This window comes from Podarcis vaucheri (assembly GCF_965113315.1).
Source record: "Podarcis vaucheri genome assembly, chromosome: 16".
Lineage (NCBI taxonomy): Eukaryota > Metazoa > Chordata > Lepidosauria > Squamata > Lacertidae > Podarcis > Podarcis vaucheri.
Genome location: NC_138754.1, coordinates 2,733,749 through 2,761,245, shown reverse-complemented (window position 1 = coordinate 2,761,245; position 27,497 = coordinate 2,733,749). Strand labels below are relative to the sequence as shown.

The following is a 27,497-nucleotide window of genomic DNA, read 5'->3' as shown; positions in this document are numbered from 1 at the left end:
AAAACTTTGCAAATAAACAACAGCAGCACATGCGGATCCTTCTCGGAAACCCCTTTGGGAAAGCCGTGACCACGCGGAATAGAACACAGCTCTGGGCCTGCCGAAGTCTTACAGTTTTGCAAGCTTTGAGAAGGAGCAAAAGTCTTTTTTTTTTAAAAAAAAAGTAAGGCTCTTCGCGGCTACAGCTAACAGGTGTCCCCTTCCCCTTGGACGTGGTGACACGCTGAAAGCGTCAACTTCCCCCGGCCGGTCAAGAAGTCGGGATGTTCCCGAGTCACTGAGCAAAGCTGGAGGAACAGGCGATTCCCTGTGCTGCTCAGTCCCAGGCAGAAAATCTGGAAGCAAAAGTGGGGACAAGAGAAGGAGAGATCAAATTCCCCGTGATTTACAAGCAGCTGCCACCCGTTCCTTCTAATACCGAAATCAGCTGCCTTCGTGCCAAGCCCTTTCCCAGCACAGCAGCGGCCCATTTCTCCCCGAATGGTTTCTCCATGTTTCGGAGACTTGCCAGGTACACGGAAATGTTAAGTGTGCAAATTTAAAGCCCCTCAAAAGTGAGCAGGCGAGAACTTGGGAAGAGCCTTCTGGAACAGGCCAATCGACTGGGCACCGAGGTTCTTGCTCGCTCACGATCCTTCCTCTCTCAGGAAGGGCCTCCCAGGGACTCAGCACCCCAGGAACTCACCCACTTGCGCAGCTCAAGGGGTCAAGGAGCCACTGTCCAACGGGAGGAGCTCACCGGCCTCCGAGACAGAGGCAACTTCTGCAGAGAGGTTGGGAAAAAGTGAGTGTTAGGACAAGGTTTGCTGGGGGTTTCGCGCTACCATTAACAGCGACAATGTGCCACAGGGAGTATAGATGTGCTCAGAAAGCACCCCAGGAGTGCAAGCCCCTTCGAGCGAGTGCGTTGAACCCCACAGGAAGCACAGGATGAAACCCGGGATTTGAGCCCGACAACCACCGACTTGGAGACCCGTGCTGTTTAGTCTTACTGTGTCCGGTGCTACCAGAGGATGGGAGATCTTTCAGCAAAGCGGCCCCTGTGGGTATGAGTGGGTGCTGCTGCAATGGGCAACAAAGAGGGCAGGCAACCACGCTTGTCATTTTTAGCTGATCACATATAAAACGGGCGGCTTTTCCAAGATGCTGAGGACAAGGCAATAGCTCAGCAACTCATAAAAGAAATCTATAGCCTGTGGAAAGGTCCCTTTCACAGAGTACGGTAGATCCAGGAAAAGCTGAAGGAGGTGTTGGGATCGTGCTACTCGCGTGTAGGACCCTGGTAGAGACACATGCCTGACTGATATGTTCTCTCCCTCCTGGCTGGTTGTTTGGGAGCTTCAAAAGCTTTCTCCAGCCCGAACATCACAGCGGCTGATACCAAGTGGAATTAACACGCTTAAGGATCCTGCAGAGTATTAGCAGTTTGCGTAACAGACTCAGCAGCACAGCATTTTGGCTAATTATTTACATATAATACACTCGGAGCATTCTGCCTTAATTCCTTTCCTCTTTCTCATCAGACAGCAAAGAAAAAGAACAAAGGACAATAGTCCCACATCACGGAACACAGTAATACCGAAACATCCTGTCTCCGTCACTTCCCACACTGTGGAATGAAAACACACACCGTCATGTGATATAAAACAATCCCATAACTGCAAACACGGAGCAAGAATCCTAACGAGGTCATGTGTCAACTTCCAGTCTCGATGGCTACCATTAGCCTTCACGGGTCAATCAACTTAAATGAAAGTCGATTAATCTACGCATAAAAAGTAGTGCCTTTCCCCCAAATACCTAAGGTCCCAGTCCTCATGGTTCTGAATAAAAGGGCTGACACTTAAAGTCTGGTGGGGCCCCCACGGTCTCTTACCTAGGGATGCTTCCCCTCCACCCCCAGAGCTCTCCAGAACACAACCGCCGTCCCAAAGCAGAGGTGATCAAGGCAACCAAAGCTGGCACCCCGTGTGTGGCAGGCAGTGTGCCCAGTAGTACCAGGCTCAAGCGCAGTGCTCCCCCTTCGACACCTCCAGGAGTGCCGCTTCAAGCGGAGACGACCGTACCTTCCCTCCCGCTGCCTTCAGAAACGGGGCTGGAGGGGCTGGAGGACATGCCACTAGACTCGTCGTCGAGAGAGGGGGACCCTTTGCAGTAGAAGACCGAGGAATCGCAAGTGTCCCCGGACGAGGAGAGGTAGTAGAAGTAGCCCCGGGGAGAGTAGGTGCTGCTGTCCGCCTGGCTGATTGACAGGTCCTCCAAGCCGGGGGAGCCTTCGCTCGAGAGCCAGGGGGATGAGGCCCCCTCTCCGGGTTGGCCAAGACCGCTGGGGGTGGACGCCTGATCCGCTTTGGCCGCCCACAGCTCAACGTCCGGCAGAGGGGTCAACTCCATCGCCGCCTCTGCCTGAGCAGGCGTTTCTGGAGGCGGGTTTGAATCGGAGCGCCCCCTGCCGCCCCCTATTTCACAGGGGCAAGGGGTGGAGGGGAAACCCTCCGAAGGGGTGGCAAAGGGGAGGGAGAGCTGCAGGGACTCCAGCGAGGGGGGGAGACCTTCCAGGGTGGATGCCAAGCAGTGGGGGGGCTCCGTCTCGTCCCGAGGTCTTTCAACAGGCTCATCTGAAAAGGGCTGAGTTCATTTCACACACACAAAAGACATACACTGCCTGGTTGCAAAAAACCTCAATGCAGTTTACAAAAAAAAAGATTACTGGTATGAAACAATCTTAAGAATTCCGAAAAGCTTTTTTTTTAAATAGACTTAAAGACAGATTAAAACTCGCATCAACTTCCCAGTATGCTTTTAATATTCATAAAATAAGTATTAAAATATAGGGGGGAGCTATTGGTTTTATTTTTATTATGTATTTTGTGGTTTTATATCTTGGTTTTATTCTGTGAACTGCCCTGGTATAGGGCGATATATAAATCCAATAAACAATACTAATAAATAATAACTTGCGTACTGCCCTACAACTGTAGCTCTCAGGGTTCACAACCTAAAAATATAAAAAAATCACAAAATACATAGTAAAAACAAGAGCTTGTCTAAACGCACGTGTTTTTAAGCAGGTGGCAAAAAAGAGTACAGCAAAGGCACTTCGCTTCTCAATTGGCAAGGAGTTCCAAAGTGCAGCTGCTGCCATGCTAAAATGTTGAGTTCTTACAAGGGCAGAATGGGTGGTAGATGACACTTGTAGAAGTGCTGATTCTGCCAGGGCACCCATGGGGTAAGGCTATCTCATGGGTAGACTGGTCCCGAGTTGTTCAGGGCTTTATTCACTAGTAGTAACTCCTTGAACCTGGCACCGTTAAACACACACCGGAAGCAGCCGTCCTTCGCAAAGGGCTGCTAAGACTCAAAGTTGGAGACAGGAGACTTTCTAAGGGAATCAGCCAAAGCCTGTCTCTTGCTTTAATTCCCTCTGTAAAAAAAAAAACCCCAACACACTCCATTTACACTGTGTCAGGAGTTATTCAAGGTGCAGGATAGAGAAGGGGTTGCATTCAATGCAACATAATAAAATTGTTCCAGAACTTTCTTCCTCTCTCCTGAATGGTCCTGAGTCCCCCCCCCCCCAGACTGCAGGAGCAGATTTGGGGGCAACAAGAAGCACACATTGGGTTTTTTTTGGGGAGGGAGTGGAAGGGGAGTCACACCGACCCCTGCGTTAGCGCAACTATTGAGCTGAATACTGAGCAAAATATAAAGGACTCTCCCCATAGTGTAGAAGATTTGATAGGAAAACTACCGTCCAAAGATGTTCATACTAAATTTGGCCATGACAAAAAGATGGTGGTGCGATTTATTTATATATAATGGAAGTGTGGCTTAACGGTTAGTGGGTTAGATCAGGGCTCAAATCACCACTAGGGATGGAAAGCTGGCTGGGTGTCACAGTCTCTCAGACAAAGCTCCCTTGTTGTGGGGATAAAAAGGATGGGGTGGTGATAGAGGAAGAATGTTGAATGTCATTTTGAGAAACTTGGGATATGAATGTCAGTAGCGAACACACCGGTTGCCAATTTGCTACCAGGCCAGGTTCAAGGTGCTGTTTTCAGTCAACAAAATAAAGCCCCCGCTCTACGTTTATAAGAATCCATCGTGGGAACTCCCCGCCTATTGAGGCCCCTTCGCTGTGCTCTTTTCCACACCTGCTGAAAACTTTTTTGTCTGGAAACTGAGGAGGCTCAAGTGCGAAAGCAGGGACTGGCAGAGCTGTGAAAAGCCCCTCGTATTTATGGGACCGTCTCTCCTGGTCTGCCCCTTAAGGGTCCATGAATAACCATAGCTTAGAGGTCCCGGGCCCTAAGGAAGTCAGATTATCCTCCACCAGGGCCGGGGCCTTTTCAGTGATGGCTCCGACCTGGTGGAATGCTCTGTCCCATGAGACCAGGGCCCTGGAGGATTTAACCTCCTTCCTTCGGGCCTGCAAGATACAGCTATTCCGCCTGGCCTTTAATTTGAATTCAGCCTGATCTTTTATTTCCTTTCTCTCCCCCCCTCCCCTTTTATGAAGATCACCCGCTCTGAGCTAGCCCTGGGGATTATCTAATGCTTATTTCCCCTAAATTGATTTCTGAATTTTATTGTTATTCATATATTTATACTGTATTTTATGCTGCTTTTACAATTAAGTGCTTTAAATTTGTTGTTAGCTGCTGTGAGCCTGGTTTTTGAACTGGGAAGGGCGGGGTATAAATAAAAATTTATTATTATTATTACTTGGAGAGCCTCTACGGGGCTCACAGACCAAGCGCCCAGAAGTCAGCTTTAGGCGGCTTCCGGTGTCCTCGCATTCCTGTTTTTTGGAAGTGACCAGGGCACACCGGTGCACAAACCCACGTGGCGGGACAGAGGAGCTTACCGGAAAGGCTGAGGCAGGACAAAGTGAGGGGCATCTCGTCGGGGGTCTTCTGTGTGTCTGAGAGAAGGCTCTCCAGGGACACCCCCGTCGTGTCTCCCTAGGGGCCGAAACAAGGGCTGTCAAGGCACATGCAGAATGAGAAAACGTTTGGCCCTGGCAGCTTCTTCCTATCTCTCTCCCCCCCCCCTGGAAATATGGCTTAGAGAGTTTGGTGCTTCTTCCAGATTCATAAAGCCATATAGAGTTGGAAGGGACTCAGACGGCCATCTAGGCCAACCCCCTGCGATGTCAAAACGTCTCATAAAAACAGCCTTCTGGGTAAGGCCAATGGCTCAGGAGTCTGGCATCCTGTTCTCACAGTGGCCGATGAGACGCCTCTTTGCGAGCAGAATGAGAGTGCAAGAACCCTCTGCCCCCTCCACCAACCAGTATTCAGAAGGGGTTCTGCCTCTGAACGTGGAGACAGAGCACGGCCATCGTGGATGGACAAAGCTAAGACTCTGGGATGCAGAACAGGTGGAAGTCACAAACCATACCCACAAAGGAGGAATGGATTTGTAAACAAAAGGAATATTTAATTTTGGCAAAATTAACTGCTCTAATAAGAAATCAGTCGAATCAAAAATTAAAAAAAGGAGTGGAAATGTTTTGATGAATATATGGCAAGATATATATATATATATATATATATATATATATATATATATATATATATATATATGCAGGTTTTGGTGTCTTCGGGTGTCTTCCCGTGTAAGAGTCGGGGTGTCTGTGCGACGTTTCGACGAGGTCTCACTCGTCATCTTCAGGCTGGTGCTTTCGGCTTCTTGTTACTGGAACAGAGCAGAATCTGGTGTTTGAGTTCCTATAAATACTGTTGAGGGGTGTGGTGTATAGCCTACAACGTTCTGGGCAGAGAGGAAGTTCCTAGATTAGTGTGCCTTTTCTTCTTTTGTTCCTTAATTACTTGAGGGATATCTTGAGTGATTTCATGAGTGATATTCTGAATACCACTGGGTGGGTCATTAAGTGTAGATTAGTTGCTAAAGCATTCGTGTCTTGACCTCTTGAGCTTGTGAAGAGTTTTTCTGAGAAGATGGCTGTGCTGCATTTAGTTGTGCTCTGGCTTGGCTTCGTGTATAGGGGCGAGCTGTAATTTTGTGCCTTGTGCCAGCCAGATCTGTGTAGGGATTGCAGGGGGGGTGCAGCATCCGGAGGTGCCACTATAGTTTGGCTACTGGATGGAGTCTGTAATATGTCTGTGGAGAGGGTCTGGGTTTGGGTCTGGTGTGGTTGATTGGTGACGGCGTTCTGTGTGCCTCTGGTTCTGGTGTCGGTTTTTGTGGGGAGGGCTAATTTCCAGATGTCAGGCAGGCGGGACGTGTCGTCACGCTTGTTCATGTTGTGAGGGTGTTTCTCTATCTCGATGGCTTCCATGATTATTCTCTTGTGGTGATGTTCCATGTTAAAGAGCAATTTGGAATCTGCAAAATTAATTTCGTGTCCTGTTTCTTTCATGTGTTGGAAAAGAGAGGAAGTTTTTTCTTCTTTTTTGACGGCATTCCTCTCTGAACTTCCTCTCTGCCCAGAACGTTGTAGGCTATACACCACACCCCTCAACAGTATTTATAGGAACTCAAACACCAGATTCTGCTCTGTTCCAGTAACAAGAAGCCGAAAGCACCAGCCTGAAGATGACGAGTGAGACCTCGTCGAAACGTCGCCCAGACACCCTGACTCTTACACGGGAAGACACCCGAAGACACCAAAACCTGCATTCCTGTACCCGTGAAAATCTACGAAAGCATATATATATATATATATATATGCAGGTTTTGGTGTCTTCGGGTGTCTTCCCGTGTAAGAGTCGGGGTGTCTGTGCGACGTTTCGACGAGGTCTCACTCGTCATCTTCAGGCTGGTGCTTTCGGCTTCTTGTTACTGGAACAGAGCAGAGTCTGGTGTTTGAGTTCCTATAAATACTGTTGAGGGGTGTGGTGTATAGCCTCCAACGTTCTGGGCAGAGAGGAAGTTCCTAGATTAGTGTGCCTTTTCTTCTTTGTTCCTTAATTACTTGAGGGATATCTTGGGTGATTTCATGAGTGATATTCTGAATATCACTGGGTGGGTCATTAATTACTTGAGGGATATCTTGGGTGATTTCATGAGTGATATTCTGAATATCACTGGGTGGGTCATTAAGTGTAGATTAGTTGCTAAAGCTCTCGTGTCTTGACCTCTTGAGCTTGTGAAGAGTTTTTCTGAGAAGATGGCTGTGCTGCATTTAGTTGTGCTCTGGCTTGGCTTCGTGTATAGGGGCGAGCTATGGTTTTGTGCCTTGTGCCAGCCAGATCTGTGTAGGGATTGCAGGGGGGTGCAGCATCCGGAGGTGCCACTATAGTTTGGTTACTGGATGGAGTCTGTAATATGTCTGTGGAGAGGGTCTGGGTTTGGGTCTGGTGTGGTTGATTGGTGACGGCGTTCTGTGTGCCTCTGGTTCTGGTGTCGGTTTTTGTGGGGAGGGCTAATTTCCAGATGTCTGGCAGGCGGGACGTGTCGTCACGCTTGTTCATGTTGTGAGGGTGTTTCTCTATCTCGATGGCTTCCATGATTATTCTCTTGTGGTGATGTTCCATGTTAAAGAGCAATTTGGAATCTGCAAAATTAATTTCGTGTCCTGTTTCTTTCATGTGTTGGAAAAGAGAGGAAGTTTTTTCTTCTTTTTTGACGGCATTCTTGTGTTCTGCGATACGTGCATTTATTCGTCTGTTTGTTTGTCCAATGTACGTGGCTGGGCAGACTTTGCAGGGTATTTCATAGACCCCTTGGTTTTCCAGCTGGATTTTGTCTTTTGGGTTTCTGAGGATATTGGCTATTTTTTGGTTGGTGCAGAAGGCTGTTTTGATATTGTGTTTATGGAGGATTTTGCTGATTTTGTCTGTAGTGCCCTTGATATAAGGAAGGAGGGCCATGCCATTGTTTTCTTCTGTGTCTTGGTTTTTGGGGGGTGTTTCTTTTTGGATTAGCTTCGTAACCCTGTTTTTCTGGTATCCATTGGCGATTAACACATTTGAGAGATTCTGTAACTCAGTTGTCAAGTGGTCTTTGTCAGCCAGGCGTTTGGTTCTGGAGATGAGAGTCTTCGCTACTTACATGCACAATCACACCACCACCCTGCACAAATAAACTCCGTAGCCAAGACAGTATTTATAGGAACTCAAACACCAGACTCTGCTCTGTTCCAGTAACAAGAAGCCGAAAGCACCAGCCTGAAGATGACGAGTGAGACCTCGTCGAAACGTCGCACAGACACCCCGACTCTTACACGGGAAGACACCCGAAGACACCAAAACCTGCATTCCTATACCCGTGAAAATCTACGAAAGCATATATATATATATATATATATATATATATATATATATATATATATATATATGCTAGCTAATATGCCTAGATTAAAATGTGAAGTACTGGATGGAAGAAAAATTAGTAAGGAAAGATAATGAGAATATACAGATGATTTGAGAAGACCGCAAAATGCAAAGATATAATGTATAATGTGGAGGAAATCGTGTGGAGGTGGAGGGAAGTGGGAGGAAAGAGAAAATAATATGATGGATTGAGGAAATGTAAATGTATGGGGAGATAAAGAGGAAATGGTGTTGGCTTTGGTACATCTGTATTGTAATATGTGAAAACCAATAAATAATTTTTTTAAAGAAGAGAGAGAAAAGACTTTGGGACGCAGCAAACGTCACCCCCCCCAACGTCCTGCCCCACCCACCCACTCCCCGTTTCAAGCAAGAGTTTCAGCTGCCATCCTAAGGACTAAAATCTTGTGGTCTTATCACTTGGTAGCCTGCCTGGAACCCAGAGCCCAACAGCAAAACTTTCGGCTGCAATCATGAGGACTAGGATCTTGTTTCCCAGTATTTGGAGCTGGGCCACAGCCCAGAGCCACTGGCCCAACCTATTCAAAGCAAGGGAGGGCACATCAACCGACCCCATTACTCACCAAGCTTCTGTGCTGGGCACCTTTGTCTAACGGATCAGGTCCATCTCCAGCCCCGCCGTCTCCATCCTGCAGGCACTGCACCGCGTAGCCCAGCCGCACCAGCTCTGCACCGACGTCGATGTCCTGAAATCGGAAGGGGAAAGAGGGGCTCGTGGTTTGTGTGAAGGACCCAGTTCCCCACCCCTGACCAAACTCGATTCTCCTTGCCTGTTAAATAGGGTGCTAGCGAACCCTAGGGCCGAGATTTTTAGTTGTTGTAAGTTGTTAACAGGGATGCGGGTGGCGCTGTGGGATAAACCACAGAGCCTAGGACTTGCCGATCGGAAGGTCGGCAGTTCGAATCCCCGCAACGGGGTGAGCTCCCGTTGCTCAGTCCCTGCTCCTGCCCACCTAGCAGTTCGAAAGCACGTCAAAGTGCAAGTAGATAAATAGGTACAGTGGTGCCTCGCAAGACGAAAAGAATCCGTTCTGTGATTCTCTTCGTCTAGCGTTTTTTTCGTCTTGCGAAGCAAGCCCATTGATGGATTAGCGGATTAGCGCTATTAGCGGTTTATCGGATCAGCTGATAAGCGGCTTAGAAAAAAGGGGGGGGGAAGGAAAAAAACCCCGCCGGAACTCGCAATACATTTTCGTCTTGCGAAGCAAGCCCATAGGAGATTCATTTTGCAAAGCACCTCCAAAACGGAAAACTCTTTCGTCTAGCGAGTTTTCCGTCTTGCGAGGCATTCATCTTGCGGGGCACCACTGTACCGCTCCGGCAGGAAGGTAAACGGCGTTTCTGTGTGCTGCTCTGGTTCGCCAGAAGCGGCTTAGTCATGCTGGCCACATGACCCGGAAGCTGTACGCCAGATCCCTCGGCCAATAAAGCGAGATGAGCACCGCAACCCCAGAGTCAGTCACGACTGGACCTAATGGTCAGGGGCCCCTTTACCTTCACAAGATCTTAACGCTCAAACCACGGAATGGCGCCACACAAACCGTGCCCTACCTGCCCGCTGGTGGTATTGTACAATCTGACGTGAGGCCAGGTGCTGCTCCCAGCAGGCAGGTAGCTGGAGATCTTCGCCAGCACCGGTTTCCACTTGGCGCAGTGTGTAAGGCGGTCAAACTCGTCCAACGCAGCTTCGGACCAAGACTCTCCTGTTCAAGACATGGAAGCAAAAAGACATCAAGGTCAAGCAGCCCCTTCCTAAGCGCGTCTCCCCTGGAAGGGGGATCCCTGCCAGATTAAAACTGTGCGCCCCCAAACCAAGCGGTGCGTGGAGGGTGGCAACACGAGAACGGGGCACTATTGGTGGTGGGACCCTCGCGCCCTAGGAATGCTCTGCTTGGGCAGATGTACCTGGCACTGTCCTTGCCAGTCTGCAGCCTTTTAACTCAGGCCTTTGGCAATCAAGTTTCCTTCTCCCGCGCTGCTCAACTTTTAGTGTTTTTATTGGCTTTAAAAAAGTGTGTAGCCGGAGGCCTTTACGACAAACAGCAGAGTGCAAGAGCAAGGCTTTCTTCTGAAATCACACAGCATAGCCTATGAAATTTTACAGCATTAAAAATTTGCAGCAGCATAAAGTTTTAAAATTAGAAAACATCAACAGAACGGAAGAAAGCAGCAACGGAGCTGGAATGGAGCTTCTTAGCTGCCAGAGCAAAGGCCCTGGCCCTAGTTGAGACTACCTTGCGACTTGGGACCTCCAAAATGTTGTCATTTGTGGACCTTAAGGTCCTCCGTGGGGCAGACCAGGAGAGGCGGTCCTGTAGGTACGAGGGTCCTAGGCCGCATAGGGCTTTAAAGGTCAAAACCAGTGCCTTAAACCTGACCCTGTACTCCACCGGGAGCCAGCACTGCTAGAAAAGCACTGGGTGAATATGCTCCCATGGCATGGACCCCGTAAGGAGCCTCGCTGCGACATTCTGCACCCACTGGAGTTTCTAGGTTTCTTATCCTCTATGGATGTGCCTGAGCCTACGAAGACACAAGCTGGTGTTTCCTGAGCCTGCAACTCACCCGCTGGAGCGATTCCGGCAAGGCCACATTCTATCGCTTGGAAGGGGAGGCTGAGGAAGTCACTCCTGGGAGAAGAGAAGACGAGGAATAGGTCTTAACCACCATGGCCTTAAACAGGAGCTTATGCTTACTTCCAGGGAACAAGAACCCTCCCAGGCGCCTCGACACATGGTTTTAAAAGAGCCAACAGCAGCGGGGAAAGGACTTAAACCTTCAGAAGGGGACCAGTTTCACTTGCTTTGGGGGTGCTGAGAGAGGAGGGGGGGAGGCTAAACGCACAGCCTGTCAAAGGACTGGCTGCCGCTGCCACAAAGGCAGCGGTCAAAACTCCCATTGCTACAGGCGCATTTTGCGACAGGGAATTCCATTAAATTTTTTTTAAATATAAATTTTATTAGTATTTTCCAAACAACAACCACAACAGGAAAAGTATCAAAAAATAACAGTCCAAAAAACACAAAAACCAACATTCAAAAACAAAAAACCACACAAATCTATCTTACAAGTTAGACATTGACTTCCACCAATCCCACAGCACCTCCTTTATCTCTCATTGTGTCTTCCTGTTTTCCTGATCATGTCTATCCTAGCATCTAGATATAAATCCCTCTTTTTTATCCTTTCACTTCACAAGGTTATTCCAGACTCGGCCGGATTTCTGTCCTCGAACCTTGGGCTTTTAAGGTATTCATTTAGACACTCCAGTTCCTTTTTCACTTCACTTTTTGGTTCTTGTCTTGATATATCTGCCAATTTGGCTAATTCTAAATATTCTGAAAGCTGACATAACCACTCTCCCCTAGTGGGTAACTGATTCCCATTCCAATACTTAGCCACCAGGGAATTCCATTAGCACGAGCAGTTTCTGAGCTCTGGGTGAAGCACCGCGGCTAAGATTTCAGATTAAAATTGCCACTGCTGGCACTAGGGGAGGAGAAATTCCTCCCCGCTGGGCTCCCAAGAGATGCCAATCTGGCTTTTGACACAGACAGACCAGTCACCTCGCAGCAGCCGTTCCATCAGGCTACCTGGAATCATTTCCCCTTAAGAACCGGGGTCTGAGCATGCCTTCTTCCTCTTCCCTTCCCTCCCGTTTCTCCTCCTTTTCAGGCTACAGATGTCTGGCCGCAAATGCATCCACACCAGACGTTTAAAACACTCTCCAGACCCGTCCCGGTTCCTCCCGGGAACTGCGGTTTGCAAAGGGTGCCCAGTGTCGTTAGGGGGACCCCAACACAGAACAACACCTTTAACAAGCTACGGTCCCCAGGTTCCTTAGGGGGAAAGGCACAATTCTTAAAAGTGGTGCAAGGGTTGAGACACATAGAGAAACCATTGACCCCCTGCTGGTGAGGCTTGCTGACCTCCCGGTAAAGCAAAAATTTGATCTTCTCCTGTTAGGCAAAGGCCACAAGACGACCCGAATTGTCGCCAGATTCTGCACACAGATTTGTAGGTGCAGACCACCCCCCAGTTCAATCTAGTTTGTTAAGAAAATTCCCAAACCCGGATCCACGGGCGACTTTGGGTCATTTCTCTAAGGTAGTCTATTTTAAAGTTTTTATGCCTATCGCTGGGACACGGGTGGCGCTGTGGGTTAAACCACAGAGCCTAGGACTTGCCGATCAGAAGGTCAGCAGTTCGAATCCCCGCGACGGGGTGAGCTCCCGTTGCTCGGTCCCTGCTCCTGCCAACTTAGCAGTTCGAAAGCACATCAAAGTGCAAGTAGATAAATAGATACCACTCCAGCGGGAAGGTAAACGGCATTTCCGTGCACTGCTCTGGTTCGCCAGAAGCGGCTTAGTCATGCTGGCCACATGACCCGGAAAAGCTGTACGCCGGCTCCCTCGGCCAATAAAGCGAGATGAGCGCCGCAACCCCAGAGTCGGCCACGACTGGACCCCCAGAGTCGGCCACGACTGGACCTAATGGTCAGGGGTCTTTTTTGATATGCCTATCCCACTTTTAAACTTAAAATCCATTGTTGTAGATTGTTTTAAATGTTTGTTTTGCTATTGGGATTGTAGTTCCATTTGTGTTTCTCAAGATGGTCTCTGACTGTAATAAATTTCATGTTCAAAGTGGTGCAAGGGTGCGTTAAATGCGTGGGGCGGACGTCTCTTGCGGTCGGGTTTTCACAACCTGCTCTGGGGAGCCTAAACAGGGGGATAACAATGCCTTACACCACGGCTTCCTCAACCTCGGCCCTCCAGATCTTTTGAGACTACAATTCCCATCATCCCTGACCACTGGTCCTGCTAGCTAGGGATCATTGGAGTTGTAAGCCAAAAACATCTGGAGGGCTGAGGTTGAGGAAGCCTGAAATGAATGAATGAAGCCACAGAAATGAATGCACTTCTTAATATCCAACAGGTTAGTTGATTACTGTATTTTTCACTCTATAACACGCACCAGACCATAACACGCACATAGTTTTTAGAGGAGGAAAACAAGAAAAAAATATTCTAAACGAAACAATGGATGAATGATTTTTGTGGTTCATGCTGTGGCCACAGACATGTGATCTGACGGTGAGTTTGGGGTAGCCCAATGCAAAAATCCTGAGGATCCATGTGGATCCATGCTAAAGTCGCCCTAAAGTCACAGGGGCGCTGGGGGAGTGAACGGGAAGCAAGCGAAGGAGAACGATGCCTCACACACACACAAGAGTATCAATCCTAAAGTCGCAGGAGAGCGCAGGGGCGCTGGGAGAGTGAACGGGAAGCAGGAGGAGGAGAACGATAGCTCAAGCACACACACACACAGCCCCTACAGTGGCTAATCCAAAATCGGACAGCAAAAAACTGCAGGCAGGGACAGAGAGCACGGGGTTGTTTTAAAGCAGCCAACCCCGCTCTGCTTTTCTCCCTCCTCCCCAGCTCGGCTCGCTGACAGGAGCCGCTTACACCCGCTTTGCTGTTTCAAAGCAAGCCACGGACTGCTCACAACTGCAGCAGATTCCCCCGCCATCCGTAGGCATTCGCTCCATAAGACGCACAGACATTTCCCCTTACTTTCTAGGAGGAAAAAACTGCGTGTTACGGAGCGAAGATTACGGTAAATCCTCTTTTTTTAAAGGAGCATCCGAACACCCAGGAACCGGGACGCAGGTTCGAGGTGTCATCCTCTTTCCTCCCTCACCGTAACGGCTGCAGCTTCTCCAAAGGAGCCTCTCCGTTGTCACCAAAGTCCACGTAGTAGAGGTCCATGTTTCCATTGCCCAAGGTGCCGAGGACTCTGGCCCTGTACCAGGCGCGGTCTTCGGGGTACGGGGCAGCCACGATGTCCCCCACGTTCACCTTCAGGGGTTCCGGCTGGGGAGCCTGAGTGAAGGAATGGGTTTCCCAAATCTAAAATCTGACTGTGCAGTCAGTCTGAAACAGGCCCCAAAATCCCATTCTCCCTTCTCCAAGGGTGCATGAGCTAAACACCATTAACTTGAGCTCTTGAGCAAATGTATAACAGGAACACAGCTGTATAAACAGAGCTCTCTCCTTTATCAGTCCGTGACGCCTAATGAATGGCCTTGTCAGTTCCAAAGTGGAGCAGGGGTGACACATCTGGGTCTTATCTTACATCCTGACCACACTGACGCACAGACCTTGTCAGCCACCCGGGAATGGCTCCAGGAGTGCTCTTAGAGTTGGTGCCCTTCTTACCGCAAGATAAGGAATACAGGAACAGGAACACCCTTTTATGGTTAAGAGTACAGGAACAGGAACATCTGTGAAGTCAACTTACATGTATAAGCTTACGTGGTTGGATTCCTGGGGAAGGGGGGAGAGGGTGCCTGCAGGATATACAGTGGTTCCCCGCAAGACAAATGCCTCGCAAGACGGAAAACTTGCTAGACGAAAGAGTTTTCCGTTTTGGAGGTGCTTTGCAAAACAAATCTATGGGCTTGCTTCGCAAGACGAAAATGTCTTGCGAGTTCCTGCGGGGTTTCCCCCCCCTTTTCTAAGCTGCTAAGCCGCTTATCAGCTGATCCGATAAGCAGATAAGCCGCTAAAAGCCGCTAATGGCCGCTAATAGCGCTAATCCGTCAATCGGCTTGCTTCGCAAGACGAAAAAACCGCTAGACGAAGAGAATCACAGAACGGATTCTTTTCGTCTTGTGAGGCACCACTGTATATACTGAATGGAATCTCTCATTTCTTTGGACTTGCTGTGAACTGACCACACAAGTGCCTTCTGCTATCCGGAGAGCAGAATAAACTCTTTCTCTGAATCAACCTCGGTGTCATTTGACTTCCTTTCTCCCTCCTGGGAGCAACGCAGACCCCACCAGTCGGTAAAGTCTAAGAAGGCTACATGAGGGACAGAGGCACACCCACACACTAGCACTGCAAAAGGACCCGGAGTTCAAACCGGGCGGGCGAGGGAACGAAGGGGGTGCCCTCCTCTCCCCCACGCCAGGGGCCTCCCCCGCCGCACAAACCCTCACCGAAAGGCCGCTGTCGTAGTACTGAGTCATTTCGCGGGTGAGCTTGTCCAGCTGGAAGGTGCGCGAGCCGATAATTTGGATCCAGAAGTGGTTCGGGCTTTCGGAGGCCGAGACGTAGACCTCCAGGTGCTCATTGGCGTGGAAGCTGAAGTCCGGGCTGGGGACTGAAGACCCGGGAGGCAGAAAGTAAGGAGAAGACCGGCCCTCTTTCTAAACCAGCCTTTCCTGTGGGTCCCCAGATGTTGTTGGACTACAACTCCCATCACCCCCAGCTAGCAAGGCCAGAGCTCAGGGATGATGGCAGTTGTAGTCCAACAACATCTGGGGACCCACAGGTTGAGAACTGCTTCGAGGCTAAACCCTCCCAGATGGATGGCTGCAGAGGTCAGGGTCTGACCCGTAGCTTCCCTCCCTGCATTCTCTTCCTCCCTAGACAACGCCCCAACGATGGCGCCGTCACAGGAGCCCCAGCATCAGATAAGATTGCAGCTGTGGGAAAGCTATTTCAACCTCCCCTACCAAAAAACAAAAGGCACTAGTCCTCATGATTATCTCCTGGAAGAGGGTTAGCACACGGCAGAGTCAACCATTTATTGTCAAAGGTAACAGTCACTTCTACAGCTGCAGATATCTACGCGCACTAATCTAACATCTAGGCCAGGCATAGGCAAACCCGGCCCTCCAGATGTTCTGAGACTGACCACTGGTCCTGTTAGCTAGGGATGATGGGAGTTGTAGTCCCAAAACGTCTGGAGGGCTGACTTTGCCTATGCCTGGACTAGGCAGTTATATAAATATAACCATCACCATCATTCTCAGGAAGTCAATACATGAAACAATGTAACTGCTGGAGTTTTTTTGGAGAAAAATTTATTTGGTTCTTCAGACTAAAATTTTAGTCACATGTCCAGCATACAACATAAAAACAAGATTCAAAGGAATCTCTGGAATTCCCTCCTCCCCTTTGTGGGTCCTATTGTTAATAATTTTCTCCTGCTTGTTTTATAATACTGTTGTACCTTGGAAGTTGCTCAAATGCCTTGCGTCTTGAACGTTTTGGCTCCTGAACGCTGCAAACTCCGAAGTGAGTGTTCCGGTTTCCCAACGTTCTTTTGGAAGCCGGACGTCCAGCAGGGCTTCTGATTGGCTGCAGGAGCTTCCTGCAGCCAATGAGAAGCCACGCCTTGGTTCCCGAACGTTTTGGAAGTCGAACGGACTTCCGGAACGGATTCCGTTCGGCTTCCAAGGCACGACTATAATCCAAATCTTTTGTCTCTCCATTGCATCCAAAATTCACCATTAAACTACAAGCGATATTCCAATCCAACGATTTCAACTGTTTACAATGGTCTTTGAGATAAGTTATAAATTCCCCCCATTCCTTATTAAAATTTAGGTCTGATTCTTTACTTTGAAGCTACTTTGCCAAAAAAAAAAAAAAAAAAGGAAACGCGATAAAAATTATATTGTGTGTGGGGAAGGTTTCTAGTCCTCACAACTGAATGAACTCGGCGCTACTAGGTATGGGGCTGCCCACCATCTTAAGATGGCTTCTAAAGCGTCAAGGAAGAGAAGCCGACCAACAGTTGAAAATTAAATGGAACCTCCAGCTCCAGAGGCAGCCTACCTCTGAATGGGCTTTCTGGACAACAGCAAAGGAGGGGAAGGGGAAATTATTATTTTAAAGAGAGATATAAAGGCTGCCTCGTTCCACTTACCTTCAAAAGCATAGCTCAGGCAAGAGGTTTCTGATAAGGACTCCTCGGAGGAGCTGCCTTCGCTCCTCAGCTCCTGTGGCTCCTCGGGGGGATATTCTGGGAACCTCCCAGCGGCTCCTTCCTGGCGTGGGGTCCCCAGCGGCTGAGGGAAAGCTTCTCCGGTGCAAGGAACATCTCCCCTTCGATCGCCGCTGCCGCCAGCGTCCTCCTTCCTCGTGCCCAAAGGCTGCTTCCGCTGGGACCGGTACAAAGCCGCGTGCGAGAGTTTCTTGTGGAAGGCCTCATCCTCCAAAACCTTCTCCGCGATCAGTTTCTACGGGAGATTTGGAAGAGTAGCAAATGATGCTGATGGGCCGGGTGCGAGTTCCCTTTGTCTAGGGCAGGCTGCAGTGGGAACTGGCTCCCAACGTATTTCAGGGGTCCCGATTCAGCTTGCAGCCTGGCTGGCCAAGGAATTGCACCCCTGAAGAGGCCTAGGACTTGCCGATCAGAAGGTCCAGCTCCGAGGGCCTTCTGGCAGTTCCCTCCCTGTGAGAAGCAAAGTTACAGGGAACCAGGCAGAGGGCCTTCTCGGTGGTGGCACCCGCCCTGTGGAACGCCCTCCCACCAAATGTCAAAGAAATAAAACAACTATCTGACCTCTGAAAGCAGCCCTGCTTAGGGAAGTTTTTAATGACTGAAGTTTTAATGTATTTTTAATCTTTTGTTGGAAGCCGCCCAGATTGGCTGGGGAAACCCAACCAGGTGGACGGGGTATAAATAATAAATTATTATTCATCATCATCATCATTATGTGTGTGAGAGAGAGAGAGAGAGAGAGAATGAATGAGAGAGGGAGAGGAGGGAATGAAACTTTCTCACCTCTGCCATATAAGGAACCAAACATCTTTTTTAAAAAAGGAACAAGGAGCCCAGTATAGTAGCAGCCATGCTTAACCCTAAAACCCAGCCTTGGAAATAAGTTGCATTTAATTACAATTACAACTGAAAAACTAATAAAATTGAAAACTAATAAAAATAATTATAAAAAAGGAAATGAGTTTCAGAGAAGCTTCTCGCCCCCCCCCCAATAAAAACGAAAAATCCAACAGCGCCACTTCCTGAAACATTGGCATAGACACCACATATTTACCTCCTCTAGAATCCCAAATGTGTAGTTTAACCCTCACAGAACTACAACTCCCAGCACCCTTAAACTGCACTTCCCAGGATTCTTTGGAAGGGGGGTTGGGCCCCCTGCTTAGAAAGGAGGTTATGCCTGCGGTTTCCTAGGGTGTAAGGCAGGCCTCCTCGGGGCCAGGATCCCGGCACATGGCAAGATTGAATTGGGGCCGCCCACCACAGCCTCACAGAACAATGCCGGCAGCTGGGGAGCAGGGCAGGGGTCTCACCTTAGCTGCCAGCACCTCCTTGCGAGTCCCGGAGAGCATGATCTGGCGGGTGAGCGAAAAACTCCCTTCGCGGTCGCAATCGATCTTGGCCCCCGTGCTCTGGTGGATGGCTCGCACTGTCTCCCCGCCCCTGCCTGGGGGACGAGAAAAGGTTAGGCAGAAACCGCAAGGGTCGTGTCCTGTCCCCTCCACCGTCCCTTGAGGGGACCTCCATTGCAGCACTGGGAGAGACTGGAAGAGGAAGGCTCTCTCCATCAGCTTCGCCGGAGGCCCATTTGGTTATTGGAGCAGCTGTTTAGAAATCGGAGCCTGAGGGTTGGCTTTTGTTTTCCTCTACCCTCCCAGTTCCTCTTTCCTTGTGTGCTGTCCTTAAAAAAAAAAAAAAAAAGGTCGCAAGCTCAGAGGTAGGGATTGTCTTCTGTTGACCATATATAAACCATTCCTGGAGCCTTTATGCCTGAAGCCGAGGGCACCAAATGCTCCAAATAAATAACAACAAACTATATAGGCCCAAAGAAGCTAATCTACGGGCTGCAAAATATTTGCCCTGTTAACTATATAAGTGAGAGCTGTAGAAATTTGAAGACGTTAGCAGGGCTGAAATAAACCTTATGACATGGTTTAGATATTACTAAGGAACTGCGGATCAGAGATTGGAATAAGAAAACCTACGGAAGGGAGGGAGGGAAGTCAATGCTCTGTAGAGCGAAAAGATAGATATAAAAGGATATGAAATATCAGTGTATTTTGTTTGTGTATAGGAAATGAAAACTTAATTAAAAGCATATTTAAAAAAAAGCAAAGCGCAAGAAAGTTTTGAGGCATTTAGAGGACGCAGAACAGGGATTACCAATGATGCGCCCCACGGCACGCTGGGGCACGAGGATCTTTTCCGTCACGGCCGTGTTCTCCTCCAGGATCTGGTGGATGGCGGCTTTGGCCTTGCACACCTGGACGGCGGAGCCACAGAGGCGGATCAGGCGCTCCTCGCCAGAATCCTCCACGTCGACGTCAATGCGGGCCTGGGTCTCCTTCCGCAGCTGCGGAGAGAGGGGCAGGGGCACTTCAGCCTCAGCAATCTCCAAAACAGTGATGGCCGGGCCAGGTTGCAGTGTGCCCGGTTCCCAGCAGCCTCTACGGTGGGGGCCTCATCCAATTTTATAGACGGCAGCAGAGGCCCCAATCACACCAGCGTGAGGATTAAACGGTTGCCACTTCCCTCAAAGGATTCTGGGAGCTGTTGGTTGTTCAGAGCGGTATGAATTGTTAGGGGACACTCCTCCATTTCCCTCCCAGAGCTATGATTCCCAGAAGACGGAGGGGTTTTTAAAGCCCTCTAGGAACTGCAGCTCTGTGAAGGTGTAATAGGGCGCGCCTCCTGACTTCCCTCAGCACCCTGAAACTACAGCTCCCAGAATTCTTTTAATTCTAGCCTTAGTAAATAATTCTAGCCTGGTCCCGATATCCTCTTCCCTGCTGATTTCTGCAAGGAGATGCAGAAACAAAGGCTGCATTCACACCAAACATTTAAAGCACCACAATACCAATTTAAGGAGTCGTGCCTTACCTCAGAAGAATCCTGGGGGCTGCAGTTAGTTAAGCAAGCTGTTAGGAAACCCCCACTGCTCCCCTCATATAGCTACACTTTCCTGCCACTACAGATCCCCCCCTTTGTGGGGAACTCTGGGGAACAGTAACCCGGCGAGGGCCTTAACCAGGGGTCAGCAAGGCTTACTGGGCATGGGCTGGATCACTACCATGGAGATCCTCTGTGGTCCGCACCAGCGCAGCGCCGGAAATCGCACCTGCGCATGGCCAGATGCTGAAAATCGCGCTTACGCAGAAGCGATTTTCGGCACCGCACACATGTGCAGACACGATTTCCAATGTCTGGGCATGTGCAGAAGTGATTTCTGGGTCCGCGGAAGAGTCCCTGCTCCGCCGGTTTAGCACAGTTCGCAGGGACTCGCCAAGCGGGCAGCTCGGTTCGGGGGTGGCTCGTGGGCCAGTTAAACGGCCTCCGTGGGCCACTTCCTGCCCATGGGCAGCAGGTTGGGGACTCCTGGCCTTAACCCAGAGGTGCTGGGGTCAATCCCTAAGCGCCGTTTTCTCCCTCCCTGTTGGGCTGAGGGCAGCGCCGAATTCACACGGTTCCAGGAGTTAGCAAACCTACCTGCTTGACGTTGGCTCCGTGGCGCCCGATGAGCAGCTTCACAGCATCCTTCGGGACCTTCATCTCCACCTGGAGCTCCTCCTCGCCCACAAACGTCACCCACTCCTCTGGAAGCCCCAGCCAGGGAGAAAGACAACAGACACACAGGGCGATGAGGACCCAAAACATCCCCCCATTTTTGAGGCAGCTGTTTCTCCTCGGCAGCCGTGAGGCCATCACCCCAGGGAAGAGATGGTGGCCGGCCTCCCTGCCCACTCAAGACCTCAGGGACCTGCCCATCTACTAGCCCCAAAGGCTCTGTGCCACCTCCGCTGCGGGAGGCACAGTGCCACTGAATGCCCGTTGCCGGGAACAGCAAGTGGGGAGATGCGCTGGGGGTCCTGCTTGTGGGTTTCCCTTGAGGGCATCTGGCCGTCCAGTGTGAGAACAGGTTGCGGGGTTAGAATGGCTCCCTTTGGCCTGATCTTCTCAAGATATTATAGAACTAGAGGAATTCTCTATCAATGGCTGCTGGCCATGGCTGTTATACTCTTCTCCACAGTTGGAAGCAGCAAGGCCCCTGAATACCGATGGACATAAACCACAGTGGGGGATTGCTCTTGCTTTTGAGGGCCTGCTTATAGGTTGGCCCTTGTGATGTGGGCTAGATGGGCCTCATCCACCTGTATTTTAAATTTGCTTTCCCCCCCTATTATGTTTTGATTGTAATTTTACTGGTGTTAGCCGCCCTGAGCCCGGCTCTGGCCGGGGAGGGTGGGGTATAAATAAAAAAATATTATTATTAAGGGCTCCTGTAATATTCTTGACCAACACTGCTACCCCCATGGAGCAGGCTAGAAAATAAGGATGGGGAACAGTGAACCCGGCCAATTTCTATTAGTACAGTACTGTTAATAATTCACACGGCGGCTGCGCTTTCCCTCTGTTGCAAGCCATCACAGCATCTCCTTGACACAGCACAGTGCTTTTCGAGAGGAGAAAACAAACTCTTACGCATTGCAATGGCTCTTTGGGTTCCTTCCAGCTCTCCAATTCTGTATGAACCTGTCTATAGAGACCCAGCACTGTCCTTGCTGGGATGAGGGAAGAGGAGACCAGTAAGTTGGAAGAGCAGAGAGCAAGCACCCAAGCAGCCCGCCCTCTCTCCGGGATTTCAAAAGGGGTCCTTGAATTCCTGGTTCTGACCTAACACGTGCCATGTGGGGATTTAGGAGGCTCCACCAAACACAGCTGGACTCAACTTCCAAGCAAGAATAGGCTGAAAGCACTTAAAAGCTTACATAAATATTTATGTATGCAACTACGGCGGCAAGGTCGTTGATTGCCAAAAATTGGAAAAGCAGCAGCGTCCCAATTAAAACAGACTGGTTATCTAAAATGATGGAATACTTCCATATTGCCGAACTAACAGGGAGGATAAACGATACAAAATGTGAATAAGGAGTGGGCTATCTATGGAATACATCAAGATTTATGTGGAAAAAGTAGAAATTCTGACAGATACTGAGTGAATCCAGAAAATGATTAGAGTGAAAGGAGAGTAAAGCTAAGATAAAAGAAGAGATTAAAGAAATAATGAAATGCGTTTAAGCTAGTTGGAAAAATAAAGTAGCATAATGAGAATGGCTGGAAGTCAAGTCACTTGGTAGGTGTCTGAGTGGGGTAGGTGTGTTGATATGTGTAGTATAGGTAGGTATTATATAGTGTAATGTAGGTATGTTTTATGTTATGAAAATTAGGTAGCGTGTTGTGTACGTGTATTGTGTAAATGTATATGTATGCGTTTTATATGTCAACAACAACAAAAAAATGAAAGCACTTAAAAGCTGCATTTGCCACCCATCTGGTTTCACCAACGACCCGGCCCTCCACCCGAGCCCAAGGGCGGAAAGATGTCAATATGGGATGCGCGTACGAAATGACAGCAAGTGTCAAGCGAACGCTCGAGGGCAGAAGCGGCTCTGGAAGCTTTCCCAGAACGAGCAGCACACACAGACAGGAGAGGAGTACAGCAGGCAGGCGCGATCGATTGTTCACAGCCCAGTGCCACCCACACAGCAGATGCCAGTCGCACAGCCACGCTTCCCTCCGGCCCAGGGCGCACACCCACCTTGGCTCTCCCGGTAGCGGCGGTACAGGATGTACAGAATTGCCCCGCTGGCGGGGACTCCGAGCGCCAGGGCTACCTTCTGCAGCGTGGTCAGACTGCTCCAGGAGCCCTTCTCGGATGCCATGGCCCCTGCCGGAGGTGCCCTAAATGGGAAGGGGAAAAATTTCCTCAGCTGCATCTCCCCTCGGGAGAGGCCGACCAAGTACATCGCCCCGCAGGGAAGAAGCAGCAAAGCAGCAGCAGCAGCAGCAGACGGGATCCGCCAGACAGGGACCGCAGCTCCACGGTGGAAGCAACCCGGCCGGACGCCTGAGAGATGACTTTGCTTCTCAAGGGTTTGGACGGCTGCCTGGAGCCGCCTGCAGCCAACCTTGCTGTCCCGGGCGGAGGTTTCCCCTCCCCACCTCGGAGAAGGGAAGAAACGGAGAAGGTGCCAGGTATTGTGTTTCAAAGAGGATGGCCGAGCCAAGCCAGGGGGGTGTGAATCAATGTGGTTTCAGAAATGCGCTTTCAGGGCTGGCTTCCACCACCCACTCCTGGCAGAACAGGCCAAGAGTCCATTTAACCAGGCCTGGGGAACCCAATGCAGCCCTCTGGACCCCTGCATCCGGCCCTCATAAATTCCCCCAAGCCATACCCTTCTATGGCCCTGTTTTGCACCCAGGGTTTTCTGCCTTTTGCCTGGCTGTAAAGTTTGAAGGGACGTGGGTGGCACTGTGGGTTACACCACAGAGCCTAGGGCTTGCCGATCAGAAGGTCGGCGGTTCGGATCCCTGTGACGGGGTGAGCTCCTGCTGCTCAGTCCCTGCTCCTGCCAACCTAGCAGTTCGAAAGCACATCAAAGTGCAGGTAGATAAATAGGTACCACTCCAGCAGGAAGGTAAACGGCATTTCTGTGCGCTGCTCTGGTTCGCCAGAAGCGGCTTAGTCCTGCTGGCCACATGACCCGGAAGCTGAACGCCGTCTCCCTCGGCCAGTAAAGCGAGATGAGCGCTGCAACCCCAGAGTCGGCCACGACTGGACCTAATAGTCAGGGGTCCCTTTACCTTTACTTTAAAGTTCCCTTGAACTCTTGAGCATGCCTCTGGATGAAGGATTGCAGCGTCTTGAGTGGGTGCAGAAACCAGTTACATCAGTTCCCGTACCCAGTTCTGCCCACCACTGGCAAGCGGCCCTTGGAAGGTTTCCAAAGGGGGAATGTGGCCCTCAGGGTGAAACACAGGTTTTCCCTGCCCACAGCAGCATGTTCCCATGAAGCTTCACACACACGGGTTGAGGATTGCCTTCCTTGCTTCCTTCCTATGTCCCCAGCATCTAACACTCAGGTATACTGCCTCAGTATCTGGAGGTTCCACTCCTAACTAGCATAAAGACCAAAAGAGCCCTGCAGGGTTTGAATGAAGGACTGAATTCTGTCTCCCACAATGGTCAGGGCACATAACCCTGGGAACTGCAAAAGCAATGCGTGAAGCACAGCCCTGTTTTTGCCCCTCATTCCAGCAAGTGGAATTCACATATCGAGCACTCTGAACGTGGACATTTTGCCTAGCCTTCATGACCAATGTCTTGATTATTTCCCCTCCACAGTGAATTGGCTCGATGGCCTTTTAAAGCCACCCAAGTCTGTGGCACTCGCGACATCTGGTGGCAGTGAGTTCCACAGCTCAGGACACACCCTACACAGCAGCCCGTTTTCTTCTATATGCTCCAAGCCTTCTGCCCACCAGTGTCCCTGAGTCACTACCAACACCCTGGAATGTTTTAGCAAGGCAAGGAAGGGTTTTGTTTTTGTTTACATGCAAGCCCCTGCATCACAAAAGGGGGTGGGGCCTTTGGGAACTCCATATACTGGTGACACAGCTCCCATCAGTTGCAGATGAGAGGTGCAACCCCGCAACATCTGGTTGCAGCTGCTGCCTCACCATTGCTCTGAACCTCTGTGCAAACAGCGGTCATTAACCCAAGTGCCTGCTGTTGCTTTTTTCTTTAAAGGACCCCAGAGCTGAGGGATTGAAAACAACGCAAAAGCCACGGTCCAACACTTGGAACGTTTGTTGAAATCACAAGATACATGGCATACGTCTCTATCCTTCTGAAATTTGCTCTTTGCTCAGCAACACACAACTTTCCCCCCAACCCCACACAGAGCCCTTCTCAGCCACAGCCTGTGAGGGCTTTGGTAAACCCCCTCAATGTAGCTTTTTGGGGGGCTTCTTGGAAAGGGGTATTCTCTTGGAGGAGAAAATTAGGTGCAAGTAATTATTAAAATGTAGGGCTTTTAAGAAAAATGATGCGATCTTTTTCATAGGTTAGAAAATATTTGCGTCCCACTTTATTCAAAATGTCTGATACGTTGCTTGTATCCCGAAACACCTAAAAAATTTATAGCACCTATTAATTACACTCAGCCTAGAGAGTCATCTCCCAGCAATGGACAGGGGGCCTTTCTGTAAAGCCTATGGAACAGGCTCCCTTCTGCGAATCAATAGGCATCTGCTGTAAAACATATTAACTTGGCAATAAAATTAATTAAAATTATAGACAACATGCACACAGAATCTTAGCCACCCCACACATGGGGATATTGACACTATACAAAGCACCTGAGTTTCAGCAAGGACTGCTGGGAACCTTAGCTTGTTAAGAGCGGTTTACTATGTCAAAAGAAAACTACAGGTCCCAGGATTCTTTGGAAGAAGTCATGTGCTTTAAATATATGGTGTGTTCCTCTGCTATTCTTAGTGTGATAGGCGATGAAGGAAATACTCAGAGTAGACACACTGAAAGTACATGTAAACAAGGCCTTGGTTCTCTCTCTCCATTTAAAATTTATCAACCTGGTAATAAAATGAATTAAAAATGCAAGTAACACTCACACAGAATCCTGGCCTGCCTGTTTTTATCTGAGAAAATCCTATGCACCCGACAAGAAAACGAACGAAAAAGTAAATAAAAGCCCACAAAGAGAACCCTGTCACCCTTATTTCTCTCAGTTAAGACATATAAACCTGACAATAAAATGAAATGAATACTCCCACACAGAATCCTGCTCTCCGGTTTTAATCCGAGATAATAATCTAAACCTGGTAATAAGGCGGAAAAACGTAAATGAAATTCGAGCAGAATCCTGGTTCGTTCCCATTTCTCCCAGCTGACCTATTAGCAAGTAAATAAAGAATAAGATATAGATGAAGAACCTTGCCCTTTCACATTTCTCCAAGAAAAACCCATTAGCTTGCTATATATAAAAAATCACATCTGCAGAGAATCCTAATCTCTCATTTGGGTTTTTTTAAGGTCATAAAATATATAAAGCCCACGCAGAAACCTGTGCTCTGAGAAGATCATAGAAGCCTGGTAGGAAAAATGAATGAAAATGTAAATTAAAAGCTGTGCCTGTAAATAATGCAATGCAAGGCTTGTCCTCCCCATTGCCTTTAGTTAAAATACATTAAACCTGGCAGTGAAATGAGCAAAACCAGAGGCCCTGGCCTCCCCACGACGACGCCCCCCAGAGACCTTCCAGAGCGCCTCCCCGCCGCCCTCCGCTCTCCTCCGCGCCGGAATACAAATGAGAATGACGACGCCCAGCGCAGGCTGCTCCTCCCTCCCGCTTACGTAGCAGCTGCTTAGCCGCGCCCCTTGCCCCTCATTGGCCGAGGGGAGCGGCCACAGCCGTAGGGCGGAGAAACAGCTGTCATTGGGCGAGATGCTGGGAGGGAGAGGCGGGACGGACGAACCATTCTAATTCGACGCTACCCTCAGAGAGGGAGGGGGTAAAGAGAGGAGTCCATTCTAATTGGGCGCATGCGGAAGAGAGGAGATTTTCATTGGGCACCAGGGGCCGGAGGGCGTTGCGAGGAGAAGCCCCGCCCACAAGCTTCCCAACGAGTCCTCGACCAATAGGCAGAGCGGTGCTGCGTTTCTGAAGCAACTGGAGGCGGGGTCGTAGTTACTCTGGGGGCGGAGGGAGAAAGGTGGCAGCAGCCAATTAGGAAGAAGCAAAGCGCCCGAGGGGTAGGGGTGTGAGCGAGGGTGGGGATAGGTGCCTGAGGAGGGGGATATAAAAGCCGACCAATAGGCAAGGGAGAAGTTCAGACGGCAGCCAATCCCGCGGGTGGGGGGGGGGAAGAGGGGCGGGAAGAGAGCCTTAACCGTCGTCCTCTCGCGCAGGTGTAACTGTTTAGCATCACAGGTGCCTCAGAAGTGGTCCCATGATGCACTGCGCCCATAGGAGGCTGCCGTTTCTGGCTTCCCATAATGCACTGCGGGGAAAAAAATTGGGCCTACGGGGTTGCCATGGTTACACACATAGCATGTGAAATTAATAAATTAAAAAATTGTCCAGTAGCACCTTAGAGACCAGCTAAGGTGCTATTGGACAATATTTTATTTTATTTTATTTCGCCTACCTCAGACCAACATGGCTACCTACCTGAATCTACAAAGCAAATGGTTTTGGAATTAGGGTGTGTGAGACGGAAATGAGCTCGTCAGTATTATTAGGATTGTGCCCAACACGTAAAATTCCCCTTGCAATTAAAGGTCCCATTCATTTCAATAGGTCTATCCTGAGTATATCGTGTGGCTGGATGCCCAGGGCAGAATAAAAATAAAGAGTTAAAACCACAGCAAGCTTTAAATCAATTTATTTACTCATCAAATCTATAGCCCCCCTTTTCCCCTCCCAAGGTGGCGTTTGTGGACTGCATTCGCTGAAGCGGGATTCGAACCTTGGGTCTTTCCTGATGCTCTAACCACTGCACCCCCCCTGG

The 27,497-nt window shown here is 49.5% G+C and overlaps 1 protein-coding gene across 3 annotated transcripts; it reads right to left on the bottom strand.

Annotated features, from left to right (window-relative positions):
- Positions 1-683: 683 nt before the first annotated feature.
- TDRKH (tudor and KH domain containing) lies at positions 684-26,304 on the bottom strand. Of its 3 annotated transcripts, none has more exons than XM_082202158.1 (13): positions 26,242-26,304; positions 22,723-22,865; positions 20,613-20,719; positions 19,290-19,479; positions 18,440-18,573; positions 17,049-17,361; positions 15,331-15,494; positions 14,028-14,209; positions 10,887-10,951; positions 9,873-10,024; positions 8,885-9,007; positions 4,868-4,964; positions 684-763 (listed from the first exon to the last, which is right to left on the bottom strand). In XM_082202158.1, the coding sequence occupies exons 2-13, from the start codon at positions 22,844-22,846 to the stop codon at positions 699-701; spliced, it is 1,716 nt and encodes a 571-aa protein (XP_082058284.1). In that variant the 5' UTR covers positions 22,847-22,865; positions 26,242-26,304; the 3' UTR covers positions 684-698. The 3 variants fall into 3 exon arrangements, with proteins under 3 accessions (XP_082058284.1, XP_082058282.1, XP_082058283.1); XM_082202156.1 differs by having other exon boundaries at positions 691-2,618; XM_082202157.1 differs by having other exon boundaries at positions 691-2,618; positions 26,180-26,270.
- Between the last annotated feature and the right edge of the window lie 1,193 nt (positions 26,305-27,497).

Bases quoted from the DNA above. Each gene is read 5' to 3' on its own strand.
- TDRKH (XM_082202156.1), bottom strand. From the start codon at position 22,846: ATGGCATCCGAGAAGGGCTCCTGGAGCAGTCTGACCACGCTGCAGAAG. The intron at 20,720-22,722 runs GTGGGTGTGCGC...TGGGGCTTCCAG, and splicing joins CCGCTACCGGGAGAGCCAAG to AGGAGTGGGTGACGTTTGTG. The intron at 10,952-14,027 runs GTGAGGGAGGAA...CTCTTCTCCCAG, and splicing joins GAGAAGCTGCAGCCGTTACG to GAGTGACTTCCTCAGCCTCC.